Source organism: Tachysurus fulvidraco, chromosome 1 (genome assembly GCF_022655615.1).
Source record: "Tachysurus fulvidraco isolate hzauxx_2018 chromosome 1, HZAU_PFXX_2.0, whole genome shotgun sequence".
Lineage (NCBI taxonomy): Eukaryota > Metazoa > Chordata > Actinopteri > Siluriformes > Bagridae > Tachysurus > Tachysurus fulvidraco.
The window spans coordinates 50,329,891-50,343,665 of NC_062518.1; the positions used below are offsets into that span (position 1 = coordinate 50,329,891).

The 13,775-nt window shown below is 41.2% G+C and overlaps 3 protein-coding genes across 17 annotated transcripts in view; 2 read left to right on the forward strand and 1 right to left on the reverse strand.

Annotated features, from left to right (window-relative positions):
- The window catches only part of LOC113636588, a 204,478-nt gene that overhangs the window by 175,934 nt on the left and 14,769 nt on the right, over positions 1 to 13,775 (reverse strand). For 3 of the 13 annotated variants that reach the window (XM_047813850.1, XM_047813853.1, XM_047813856.1), the window contains exon 2: positions 12,617 to 12,742. In XM_047813850.1, coding sequence (XP_047669806.1) covers positions 12,617 to 12,731 — 115 coding nt within the window. In that variant the 5' untranslated portion in view covers positions 12,732 to 12,742. Of the gene's footprint in view, positions 1 to 3,997; positions 4,868 to 5,188; positions 5,326 to 5,671; positions 5,966 to 7,602; positions 7,621 to 12,616; positions 12,743 to 13,775 lie in introns of those variants that run through there. The other 10 variants (XM_047813855.1, XM_047813843.1, XR_007140591.1 and 7 more) reach the window with 9 other exon arrangements.
- LOC113636558 overlaps positions 1 to 13,775 on the forward strand; it is an 86,513-nt gene that overhangs the window by 24,482 nt on the left and 48,256 nt on the right. The gene's annotated exons all lie outside the window — the stretch shown is intronic.
- The window catches only part of LOC125141289, a 72,515-nt gene that overhangs the window by 23,958 nt on the left and 34,782 nt on the right, over positions 1 to 13,775 (forward strand). The window lies entirely within an intron of this gene.

Sequence of the window (13,775 nt, forward strand, 5' to 3'; positions counted from 1 at the left end):
AACACCATTTTCAAGCATAAAGGTGTCCATCAGTGCATGTGGCACCAGGACACCCTAGGACGGAGGTCGATGATCGACTGTGTGGTTGTTTCATCTGACCTCCGGCCGTATGTCTTGGACACTCAGGTAAAGAGAGGGGCGTAGCTGTCAACTGATCACCACCTGGTGGTAAGTTGGACCCGATGGCAGGCGAAGAAGTTGGACAGACTTGGCAGACCCAAACGTACTGTGAGGGTCTGCTGGGAACGTTTGGCAGAGTCTCCTGTCAGAGAGATCTTCAACTACCACCTCTGGCAGAGCTTCAACCAGATCCCGAGTGAGGTTGGAGACATTGAGTCTGAGTGGCTGCTCGGAGCTGTGGCCGTAAGGTCTCCGGTGCATGTCGTGGCGGCAACCCCCGAACCCGGTGGTGGACCCCAGATTTAAGGGCTGCCATCAAGCTGAAGAAGGAGTCCAAAAAAAAAGTGACCAAAATAAACTCTGAAAAGATATTTGAATTTTTACATTCATACATTTTTACATTCGCATATTCACATCATTCATCCAGACTTCAGAGCACCTGTTCAAGACTGAACAAGAAAAAAGAACTGAAAAACATCAAAAGCACTTTTCCCCAATAAATGAATAGCTGGTTTTCATGGGAAATGTAGTTTGTTTGAAAGAAAATGTTGTGAAGGTAAACAACAAAATGGTCATAAACATTAAAGCAGTGATGATCATTTTTACTTTACATTTAGAATTGTTCAATATGAATAAAACTGAAAATAATAAATTGTAACACCCACAGAGAAAAGCACTGGAGCTGCGAGCATCACTTTGAGCACAAAGTAACATTGTGACTGCTGTTAGAGAAAGTTTCCCAGATTATCAGCATCAGTTTTCATCAGCATCATGAGTGTCTGTAACTTAACCAACAGTTTTACAGCCTGTTCACTGACAACACCTGCTCAGAACAAGTTGGTTCTCAAACTGGGGCCCTGAGATGGTGCCAGGTGGCCCCGGTTTTATGACATTTTATAAAATAATTAATTTATCATAAATTCTGTGTAATTCATTTTCAGAAAAATAAGGCTACTAACCAACAGCAGTACATTGTATAATTTAATATTTTTTGTTTAATTCAAATATTCAGTTTTTGAATGTTGTATGTGCTAAATTTTCTTGTGTGTGTGTGTGTGGGTGGGGGGGTGTTCACTGGTCTAGGCCTAGTCATATTCGTCACTTTTAAAATCATGTCATATTTGATATCCTGGCCATGGATGCATTAATCGTTGCATCTGTCTTTCTAATAAAACCGACTAAAGCAGCATCGTCTGCAAACTTAATCAGTGAACAGTTAGAATGGTGACTGACACAATCATTAGTATATAAAATAAATAACAATGGTGATAAGTCCCTGGTCTGTCCAGATGCTGCAGAACATAATGGGACTGCATTATGTTCTGCAGCATCTGGACAGACCAGGGACTTATGTGAGGATCCTGTTTGTGGACTTCAGCTCTGCCTTTAACACCATCATCCCATCACTCCTACAGCCCAAATTAACCCAGCTCTCTGTGCCCTCCTCTGTCTGTCAGTGGATCACCAGCTTTCTGTCAGACAGGCAGCAGCTAGTGCGACTGGGTAAACTCAAATCTAGCACCCGCACCGTCAGCACTGGCGCCCCCCAGGGCTGTGTTCTCTCCCCACTGCTCTTCTCCCTGTACATGAATGACTGCACCTCTAATGACCCATCTGTCAAGCTCCTGAAGTTTGCAGACGACACCACACTGATCGGCCTCATCCGGGACGGTGACGAGTCTGCTTACAGACTGGAGGTTGATCGGCTGGCTGTCTGGTGCAGCCTTAACAACCTGGAGCTGAACACGCTCAAGACAGTGGAGTTGATAGTGGACTTCAGGAGAAACCCCCCTGCTCTTCCCCCACTAACCATCATGGACAGCATTGTCACAGCAGTGGAGTCATTCAGATTCCTGGGAACCACAATTTCCCAGGACCTGAAGTGGGACATTCACATTGACTCCATTGTGAAAAAGGCTCAGCAGAGGTTGTACTTCCTTCGTCAGCTGAAGAAGTTCAACCTGCCACAGGATTTGCTGAAACAGTTTTACACTGCCATGACCGAATCCATCCTCTGCACCTCAGTAACTGTTTGGTTCAGCTCAGCCACCAAATTCGATCTCAGAAGACTACAGAGGGTAGTCTGGACTGCTGAGCGAATCATTGGCACAACTCTCCCCACTTTCCAAGACCTGTACTCCTCCAGAGTGAGCAAAAGGGCGAAGAAAATCACTCAGGACCCCTCACATCCAGCACACTCCCTCTTTAAACTGTTGCCATCTGGTCGGCGCTACAGAGCCCTGAGCTCCAGAACGACCAGACATAGGAACAGTTTCTTCCCTCAAGCCATCCACCTGATGAACAATTAACACCATGGAACACACAACACATAATATTTTCACTATGTATACCTCAATTGCACATTTCATACTTGCACTCTGTACATACATACATACATACATATTGTCTGTACTGTTTACTTCAACTGCACATTTCACAATTGCACATGTGTACATACAAATTGTATATATTGTATACGTATTTTCATATGTATATTTCATATGTTTATTTAAACTGCACATTTCACACCTGTAAATGTGTACATACAATCTCTTCTATACTGCATATGACATTCTGTTACACTGTGGAGATTATGTCACTAAAACAAATTCCTCGCATGTGTAAACATGCCTGGCAATAAAAGCTGAATCTTCTATTCTAAAACACATCCTTGTGGCACTCCTATGTTTGTCACAATGGTTCTTGACCAACCATGACCCGCCCTCACATACTGTTGTCTCCCTGTTAAAAAGTCCTGAATCCACTTTAAAAGAGTCAGGTTTACACCCATGCTTGTCAGCTTCTCTATCAATATTGTGTGACTGGATAGTATTAAAAGCTGAGGAGAGGTCTGCAAACAGGATGCGTACATAAGAAGCCGGTGTTTCAAGATGTTTGTAAATTCCATTCAGGAGGGTTATAACAGCATCTTCTACACCCCTTTTCTCTCTGTAAGCAAACTGTAATGTGTCCATGTGAGCTTGGGTTTGTATTTTAAGACAAGTTAAAATAATCCGCTCAAAGCACTTCATAGCAACGGAAGTAAGTGCCACTGGTCTAAAATCGTTCAGTCCAACTGGTTTGGGTTTCTTAGGAAGTGGTAGAATTTCTGCTATTTTCCATATCTTCGGGACTTTGTGTGTGTCAAGTGATTTCTGAAACAGTCCTTTAAACACTGGGCTCAGTTGTTCTTTGCAGCTCTTTAGGACGGTACCTTCCAACCTGTCAGGGCCAGCAGCTTTCCGTGTCCTTATATGGGAGAAGATCCGCCCCACTTCCTCACAGCTTACCCTGATTGATGCACTTGCTCTTCCATCAAAGCTGATTGGAGTAGGTGACACGTCACTCTCCCATCTTGCAAAGTGTTCATTCACTGCATTTGCTTGTTCGACTGAATGTACCGGAGTGTTAGAGTGGTAATGATTTTGACCTATAATAATACAATTAGCCAGGGAACCAGGAAACAACCAGGAAAACTCAAATGATTATAATGTAAACATAAGTCACAATGGACACTTAACAATTATCTCTTAACATTTAAGGTGCAAAATGAAAGAAAACGTAAGAAATGCTTAATAAAGTGTAATAAAATAGTGCAAAGTGTTAAATATAAACATAGAGAAACCTGAGAGTTAAGTGCAAGTTTAGTGCGAGGAAGGTAACTAGGTGTTCACCTTCTGGTGAATAAAGAGTTTTAAAATATGTGCAATGTTTTGTAATAAAACTGAGGTAGACTGAGATTAGGGCTATAGCTATCAAATATTTTAGTAATTGAGTATTCTACCGAAAATTTAATATTAAAAATAAAATGTATAAAATGTATTTTTGCTTAATTAATGAGCAATATTATACTGGAGGAAATAAGAGAAAAAATTGGTTTCCTTTTTTAGAAAAATTAACTTTTATTTTTTAAACGCATAGTATGCAATGCATACAACAATATTTTGTATCACAAATAAACTGTTAGACATTACCCATTGTTTCTGTATTTGTACTGTGAACAATGGCAAAGTTGACTGAGAAGAATTAAGTACATTTAAGTGCCAACAAATAAAAAAAAAGTGCTTTCAAATTACTTTTTTAAAGTATAAAAACTAAGGCATACATTAAAACAATAGTAATAATAATAATAATAATACAAAAATACTGCCTTTAAGTCACGCAACTTGACTTTCAGAACTAAAAGATGAAAAATCTACAGCTCAGCCATAACAATTTGGAATGCTTTGTGGTATTTAAGAGGCAAAAAACATGGACAGGAACTTGGACCTAGAGGCCATGCACGGTTTCACACCGAGTGCATTATTCCAGGGACGGCCAATGAAGTATCACTGCAAGTCAATACTGCAATTCTTCTGACTATCATTAAACATAGCACCTGGAAGTAATAACTGTCAGTGCAGAGAGATACATGTGATATTGATGCCTTCTGAACAGATTCTGTTCTTGGAGGAGGTTCACTTGTGAAAAAAGTTCTGTTCATATTGAAGGTGGACACACATCACACTGCTGAGGAACCTGGATGGAGAAAGCTGTAGATCCAGATACATGTCATTTATTCCTGTTCTCCCATTTAAGTTTTGATCTCTCATTATTCCAGCATCATGCTGTATGTAGTTACAAGTCTCTTCCCTCGGTTACTACTCACAGTCACTTTCATTTGCACTCTGTCTTTGGTTCTCCTTTAGGTTCATTTTTGTTGTTTCATTAGAGCTCTGATGTTCTCCTGCTCCATTCCTGGGCCTCTGTACAATATAAAAGAATATGTATAATATGTATATATGCATTATTACATTATATATGAATACTAATCGCTATCTCTTCAAAGGCTGATGAACAAAACTGAAGATAAATTCAGTCTTTATTTATAAAGAACATATAGAGGATTTAGTTGTCAGTGTGAGACTGGAAGACATTTATTTAATTATTATAGGTGATCATTATATTTGTTCTGTGGAAGTGTCCATGTAGTAACTGAATGATGTCTAATTAAGGTGATGTGGATTTTATTACAGCACACAGTCATGTGATCTCTGATGTCACAGTGCTGCATGTCTCTGTTACTTACATCATCTCTTCGGATAAAGTGATATGTTTTCCTCAGGTACGAGATTAACACAATCAGTGCAGCAACCAGAAGCCCCAACACCACCATCAGGAAGATCGCCCACACTGGTAGAGCAGACACCTGATCTTTGTTCTGATCTTTACTCCACACACACACACACACACTTTTTAATAGTGACTTAACACACACCATGTGCCAGTGAGTGTGATTAACTGAACACCAATAACACACCCACTGGGCCTCATTTACAGTGTTAGTTTTAAACATTTATTTATTTGTAAATCATCTGCAGGAGAATTTATTTACTAGTAAACAAACCTGTGTGTAGAAAATGTAGAATTTAATGACAGGTTCTCATACGGTCGAGTTTCAGAGCAACTTTAAGTTTTATTTTATTATATTAACTGAACTTTCACAATGATTTCTGACCAATATCAGACTGTTGAATTTTACACACTGACACAAATCACACTGAATATGTACCTCTTACTGTTACTGAGGAAATATGAAGTTTCTCGTTATACGTCGTGTCACTGATGATGTAAACTCCATCATCAGTCCACTTTACTCCTCTCAGTGTAAGAAGTGTGTTAGTGAGTGATGTTCTCTGTGTGTATTCAGCTGTACAGTCTAGTGAGCTTTTATACACACTGCAGATCTGTACACCATGTGGATCTGCTGAATCTCTGTGTTTAAAGATCACCTCCACTTGGTCTGATATGTGCAAATTCAGCTGTAGATCTTCACCAGGATTCACCTGAACTGATGATATGAAGGCTGAGGAAAAAAACACCAGACATTTTAATTGGATGTAAATATAACACATTAAACCTAAATCAGTGAGAGTTTATAAACTATATATCCTGTTTGTGGACTTCAGCTCTGCCTTTAACACCATCATCCCATCACTCCTACAGCCCAAATTAACCCAGCTCTCCGTGCCCTCCTCTGTCTGTCAGTGGATCACCAGCTTTCTGACAGACAGGCAGCAGCTAGTGCGACTGGGAAAACTCAAATCAAGCACCCGCACCATCAGCACTGGCGCCCCCCAGGGCTGTGTTCTCTCCCCACTACTGCTCTTCTCCCTGTACACGAATGACTGCACCTAATGACCCATCTGTCAAGCTCCTGAAGTTTGCAGACGACACCACACTGATCGGCCTCATCCAGGACGGTGACGAGTCTTCTTACAGACTGGAGGTTGAGCGGCTGGCTGTCTGGTGCAGCCTTAACAACCTGGAGCTGAACATGCTCAAGACAGTTTCAAGATATTCAAGATGCTTTTGGACTATTGTAATGCATTACTAGGTGGTTGTCCTGCATCCTTAATAAATAGGTTACAGTTAGTCCAAAATGCAGCTGCCAGAGTTCTCACTAGGACAAGAAAGTATGACCATATAACCCCAATTTTATCATCTCTACACTGGCTACCAGTTACGTTTAGAATTGACTACAAACTGCTGCTACTTACGTACAAGGCCCTTAATGGTTTAGCTCCCATGTATCTAACTAGTCTTCTAACACGTTACAATCCTTCACGCTCTCTGACATCACAAAACTCAGGACTTCTGGTAGTTCCCAGAATATCTAAGTCTACTAAAGGTGGTAGAGCGTTTTCTTATTTAGCTCCCAAACTTTGGAATAATCTTCCTGATAGTGTTCGGGGCTCAGACACACTTTCCCAGTTTAAATGTAGATTAAAAACTCATCTCTTTAGTCAGGTGTACACATAATACATCCCATAATATCATGCACCAGTACATCAGACCAGCACATTTTTATGAACAGCAGATATGTTAATCCCTTTCCACTGCTTCTCTCTTTGTACCCATCCAGAGGCATCCAGACACTGTACCAGCTCCCAACGTCCTCTATGGGACGAAGCCTTTGGACGTCCACTGAGCCGAGGCCGACTCTAAGAATCCTGAGACATCTCCAGTTAGACTCTGTGATACTAAGGAGATCTGAAGTCCATGAACCTCACACCAATACAACATTTAACTGACTGTATATTACAATCACACCCTCAGTGTCACCCATATGAGGATGGGTTCCCCCTTGAGTCCGGTTCCTCTCAAGGTTTCTTCCTTTACCAATTTAAGGGAGTTTTTCCTTGCCACTGCTGCCTGAGTCACCTCAGACTTGCTCATAGTGGGATAAATACATACAGATTGTGAACTATATATATCTAATAATATATAACACCATTATTCTATTAATTCTTTTTCTTTTGTTATTCCTTATTTCTTTTTTTATTCCTTATGTTTACCTTCTGCTCTATGTTTATGTTCTGTAAAGCTGCTTTGAGACAATGTCTATTGTAAAAAGTGCTATACAAATAAACTTGAATTGAATTGAACAGTGGAGTTGATAGTGGACTTCAGGAGAAACCCCCCTGCTCTTCCCCCACTAACCATCATGGACAGCATTGTCACAGCAGTGGAGTCATTCAGATTCCTGGGAACCACAATCTCACAGGACCTGAAGTGGGACATTCATATTGACTAGTAGCTCGACAGTGAAAGATCAACACTTATATTAGACAGCAACCTGTCTTTTGAAAATCATATCGCCCATACCACAAAAACAGCCTTCTTCCACCTTAGAAACATTGCCAAGCTGAGAAACATCCTGTCTGTATCTGATGCTGAGAAGCTAGTTCATGCCTTCATGACCTCTAGACTGGACTATTGTAATGCATTACTAGGTGGTTGTCCTGCATCTTTAATAAATAGGTTACATTTAGTCCAAAATGCAGCTGCCAGAGTTCTCACTAGGACAAGAAAGTATGACCATATAACCCCAATGTTATCATCTCTACACTGGCTACCTGTTAGGTTTAGAATTGATTACAAACTGCTGTTACTTACGTACAAGGCTCTTAATGGTTTAGCTCCCATGTATCTAACTAGTCTTCTAACACGTTACAATCCTTCACGCTCTCTGAGATCACAAAACTAAGGACTTCTGCTAGTTCCCAGAATATCTAAGTCTACTAAAGGTGGTAGAGCATTTTCTTATTTATCTCCCAAACTTTGGAATAGTCTTCCTGATAGTGTTCGGGGCTCAGACACACTTTCCCAGTTTAAATGCAGATTAGAAACTCATCTCTTTAGTCAGGTGTACACATAATACATCCCATAATACTGTGCACTATTATATCAGACTTGCAAATTTTATGAACAGCAGATATGTTAATCCCTCTCCATTGCTTCTCTTTTCTACCCATCCCAAGGCATCCAGAAATTATACCAGCCCTGATCATCTTCTATGCGATGAAGATTTTGGACCTCCACTGAGATGAGGCCGACCCAGCAAACACTGAGGCATCCAGAGATCTACCAGCTACACTTAGATTCTGCTATACTAAAAAGATGTGAACTCCATGTGATCTTTTGCATCTATACAACATTTGTTAGACTGTATATATATAATCACACCCCGAGTGTCACCCATATGAGGATGGGTTCCCCTTGAGCCTGGTTCCTCTCAAGGTTTCTTCTTTACCATCTAAGGGAGTTTTTCCTTGCCACTGCTGTCTGAGTCACCTCAGGCTTGCTCATTGGGGATAAATACATACACATAGTGAACTAAATCTATCTAATATTAATCTTGAATTTTGTATCCTATTAATCTTTATATTAATCTAATAACAACCCTGTGTTCTATGTTTATGTTCTGTAAAGCTGCTTTGAGACAATGTCAATTGTAAAAAGCGCTATACAAAATAAACTTGTATTGAATCTCTCTCTCTCTCTGTATATATATATATATATACACACACACACACACACACACACACACACACACACACACACACACACATATATATTAACACAGCTGTTCAGTGCAGAAACAGCCACAGGAAATAAGCTATTATGCAGTCTGTTTGTTCTGGCTCTGAGACAATGGTAGCATCTGCCTGATAGGAGAAGTGTAAACAGTCTGTGGTTGGGGTGAGATGGATCTTTGATGACGCCCATCACCCTTTGCAAACAGCGTTTTTTGAAAATGTCCTCCAAGGTGGGTAGTTTAATACCAATGATTTGTTGGGCGGTTTTCACCACACTTTGAAGGGCTTTATGGTCTGAAGCTGTGCAGCTGCTGTACCACATTGAGATGCAGCTTGTGAGGATACTCTCAATGGTACAGAGGTAAAGTTCTCCAGTATCCTGTAGCACAAACGAGACTTTTTAAGTCTCCACAGAAAATATAGGCGCTGTTGTGCCTTTTTGATCAGGATGGAGGAGTTCAGAGACCAGATGAGGTCCTCAGAGTCCTCTAAGGAACTTGAAGCTGGGTACACGCTCAAAAGCAGTTCCGTTGATGTAAATTGGAGGATGAGTGTGATTGCCAGAACGTCTGAAATCCACAATGACCTCCTTGGTCTTTTTGGTGTTAAGTTCCAGGTTATTGTCCTCACACCATGCTACTACTGTAGGTGTTGGATCTCCTCCCCGTAAGCCAGAATGTGTGTGTGTGTGTGAGTGTGTGCAAGTATAGAATATAGTATGCTGATATCCTCTACAGAACTCAGTGTGTGTGTGTGTGTGTGTGTGTGTGTGTGTGTGTGTGTGTGTGTGTGTGTGAGCATGTATAGAATATAATATGCTGATATCCTCTATAGAACTTAATGTAAAAAGCTGTGTATGTGTGTGTGTGTGTGTGTGTGCGCGTGTGTGTGTGCGTGTGCGTGTGTGCAAGTATAGAATATAGTATGCTGATATCCTCTAGATCAGTGGTCCCCAACCTTTTTTTCGCCGCGGACCGGTCAGTGTTTGATAATTTCACCGCGGCCCGCTGGGGTTGGGGGGTGGCGGCTATACAATTACATTAAAATTAATAATTTGAATTTAATTGTATTTAAACATGCCTTTTTAACTCACTACAATGCTAAATCAATGAGAACCCTGAGCTTGTTTCTTTACAACGAGACACAATAGCAAAATTTGCTCAAACCCGAGAGAAATACACCACAGTAAATAAAATGTAAATAATTTAATGTTCCTTGGGCGGCCCGGTAACATTTGGTCCACGGACCAGTACCGGTCCGCGGCCCGGGGATTGGAGACAACTGCTCTATAGAACTTAATGTAAAAAGCTGTGTGTATGTGTGTGCGTGTTTGTGTGTGCGACTATAGAATATAGTATGCTGATATCCTCTAGAGAACTCTATGTAAAAAAAGCTGTGCGTTTGTGTGCGCGTGTGTGTGCGAGTATAGAATATAGTATGCTGATATCCCCTATTGACCTCAAAGTAAAAAGCGGTGTGTTTAAGTGTGTGTGTGTGTGTGTGTGTGTGTGTGTGTGTGCACGCGCGCATGCATGTGTAGAATATAGTATGCTGATATCTTCTATAGAACTCAGTGTGTGTGTGTGTGTGTGTGTGTGTGTGTGTGTGTGTGTGTGTGTGTGTGTGTGTGTGTGTGCGCGAGTATAGAATGTAGTATGCTGATATCCTTGGGGATGTGGTAGCTCAGTGGTTAAGGTGTGGGTACTCGTGGCCTAATGGTTAGAGAGTCTGACTCGTAACCCAAAGGTTGTGGGTTTGAGTCTCGGGCCGGCCACGACTGAGGTGCCCTTGAGCAAGGCACCAAACCCCCCAACTGCTCCCTGGGCACCGCAGCATACAGTAAATGGCTGCCCACTGCTCCGGGTGCGTGTTCACGGTGTGTGTGTGTGTTCACTGCTGTGTGTATGCACTTTGGATGGGTTAAATGCAGAGAACAAATTCTAAGTATGGGTCACCATACTTAGCCGTATGTCACGTCACTTTATTTATTATTATTACTGATCGGAAGATCATGGGTTTGAACCCCAGGTCCCCTGAGCAAGGCCCTTAACCCTCATTTGCTCAGTTGTAAGTCACTCTGGATAAGGGTGTCTGCTAAATGCCATAAATGTCCTCTATAGAACTCAATATAAAAAGCTGTGTGTTTTGATGTGTGTGTGTGTGTGTGTGTGTGTGTGTGTGTGTGTGTGTGTGTGTGTGTGTGCGCGAGTATACAATATAGTATGCTGATATCCGCTTTAGAACTCAATATAAAAAGCTGTGTGTTTTTATGTGTGTATGTGTGTGCATGTGTGTGTGTGCGCGTATAGTATGCTGATATCCTCTATAGATCGCGGTGGTGGTGTGTGTGTTTACACCAATGGTGTAATATTGCACCATTGCCTCACGACCAGACTGTGTAATAGTTTCTTTCCACAAGCCATAGGACTCCTGAATAACTGAGCTGAACTGTACCGAGCACAATACACACACACACCCACACACAACTAACTGTATGGACTGCACTGACCTACACCAAATACACACACTTCCAATAAATATCCATCAATCTGTTTACATGCTGTTTTTTGCACACTTTTTTGCCCTTTGCACATTCTGTCTTACATTTCACTTGTTTGCTGTTTTGCACAATACTTTACATTATCTCATGTAACTGCTGCTATAAGACTGTGTTCCTTCCAGTATTTCTGCACAGGTAATATTGTCTTGTCTGAAAATACAGCATTTACACTGGTCACCGCTGTTTCTGTTTATTGTCTTTTGTGTATTGACTTGTGTGTATTAATTTGTATTTTTGTATGCACGTCTTGTGTCTCACACTGAGTAGACCACAGATACACTTTATGTATCTAGGACACTTACTAAGTCCTAATAGCTCGGTCTTTGTTTTATGTAGCACCCTGATCCTGGAGAAACGTTGTCTCATTTTACTGTGTACTGTAACAGCTATATATGATCCGACACCTTTCCCCGCTGACCAATACACTGCTGTTATTTGTCCTGTATTTGCATATGGAACCTGATATTCATTCATTCATTCATTCATTCATTCATTCATTTCTACCGCTTATCTGAACTTCTCGGGTCACGAGGAGCCTGTGTCTATCTCAGGCGTCATCGGGCATCGAGGCAGGATACACCCTGGACGGAGTGCCAACCCATCACAGGGCACACACACACTCTCATTCACTCACACACACTCACACACTACGGACAATTTTCCAGAGATGCTAATCAACCTACCATGCATGTCTTTGGACCGGGGGAGGAAACCGGAGTACCCGGAGGAACCCCCGAGGCACGGGGAGAACATGCAAACTCCACACACACAAGGCAGAGGCGGGAATCGAACCCCCAACCTGGAGGTGTGTGGCGAACTTGCTAACCACTAAGCCACCGTGCCCCCAGAAACTGATATATTAGGTTGAATATAAAAATATAATAAATATAATATAATAAAACCTTATTACATTTAATTTAATGATGCTATGACATTCAGGATCGTTTCAAAGTAACAAAATTAACTCCTGAAAGTGAATGAAATGAATCCTAAACCCTGTTTAATAGACGTGTGCAAGACTGTCAGAGGGACTAACTGAGTCCAGTGTGAGCAGTGACACTGAGATCACACTCACCTGTGATGAACATGAGGATGAGGAAAAGAAGGAGGTGGTGAGGAGCCCTGCAGGTGGTACACATCTTCACCTGAAGCACTGCACACATCTTCACCTGAAGCATTGCACACATCATCACCTGAAACACTGCACAGGTGAGAAAAGGTGAGGAAATAATCAGGTACCTAAACACAGTAACTTCAGTGGAAGAGCATAATAAATAAGAACAACATGTAATGACAGAACCCTGACACACACACACACACACACTAGAGCTGCAACTAACGATGATTTTTTCTGTCGACTAATCTAGCGAATATTTTTTTCGGGTTAGGGTTAGTCTAAGGTTACTCTAAGGATTATTATTATTATTTATTTATTTATTTTCGCTTAATCTAGTGTTATTTTTTGATTAATCACATTCAGTTCATTTAAAAATATGCAGATTTACTACCCTCTTTGAAATACAGTACAGTTTATATATTGTTGGCATTCATAGATTTCATGTTTAATTTGGTTCCTAATGGTAATTATTGTTTTTGTTTTTTTCCTCAGGAAGAGGCAAAGCTGTGTACAATATTTCTTTCATAAAAAGGACGTCACTGTTTGCAGATGATCAACTCGTGAGATGATCAACACGTTTTACCCAGGATACACACTTCCCTCCAGGTCCCATTTCACTAAGCTGATGGAGAAGAAATATGAGAATTTTGAAAGATTAAAAGCGTCACTCAAAGATGTGAAATCAAAAATAGCTCTCACTACAGACGCATGGACCAGTATTGCCACAGAGGCATACTTGGGTGTCACATGCCACTTCATTAATGAAGACTGGGAGCTTACATCCGACAATCTGACCACCATACCACTTGAAGATCGGCACACAGCTGAAAACATTGCTAACTGGGTGGAAAAAGCAGCTGAGAAGTTTGATGTATCCATGGCCAATGTAATTGTAGTTGTCCATGATAATGCTGCAAATAATGTCGCTGCTCTGCGTATTTTGGAAGAAAAGCATGGCATCTCTTCTCTCAGGTGTGCTGGTCATATATTGCAGTTAGTTGTCAACCATGCCCTGAGGGATCCCCAGACACTGAGGGCTGCAAAGTGCCTTGTGGAACATTTTTAAAAAGTGAGCTGGTCACTACAAAGCTTAAAGCAAAGCAGCAACAAATGTGTA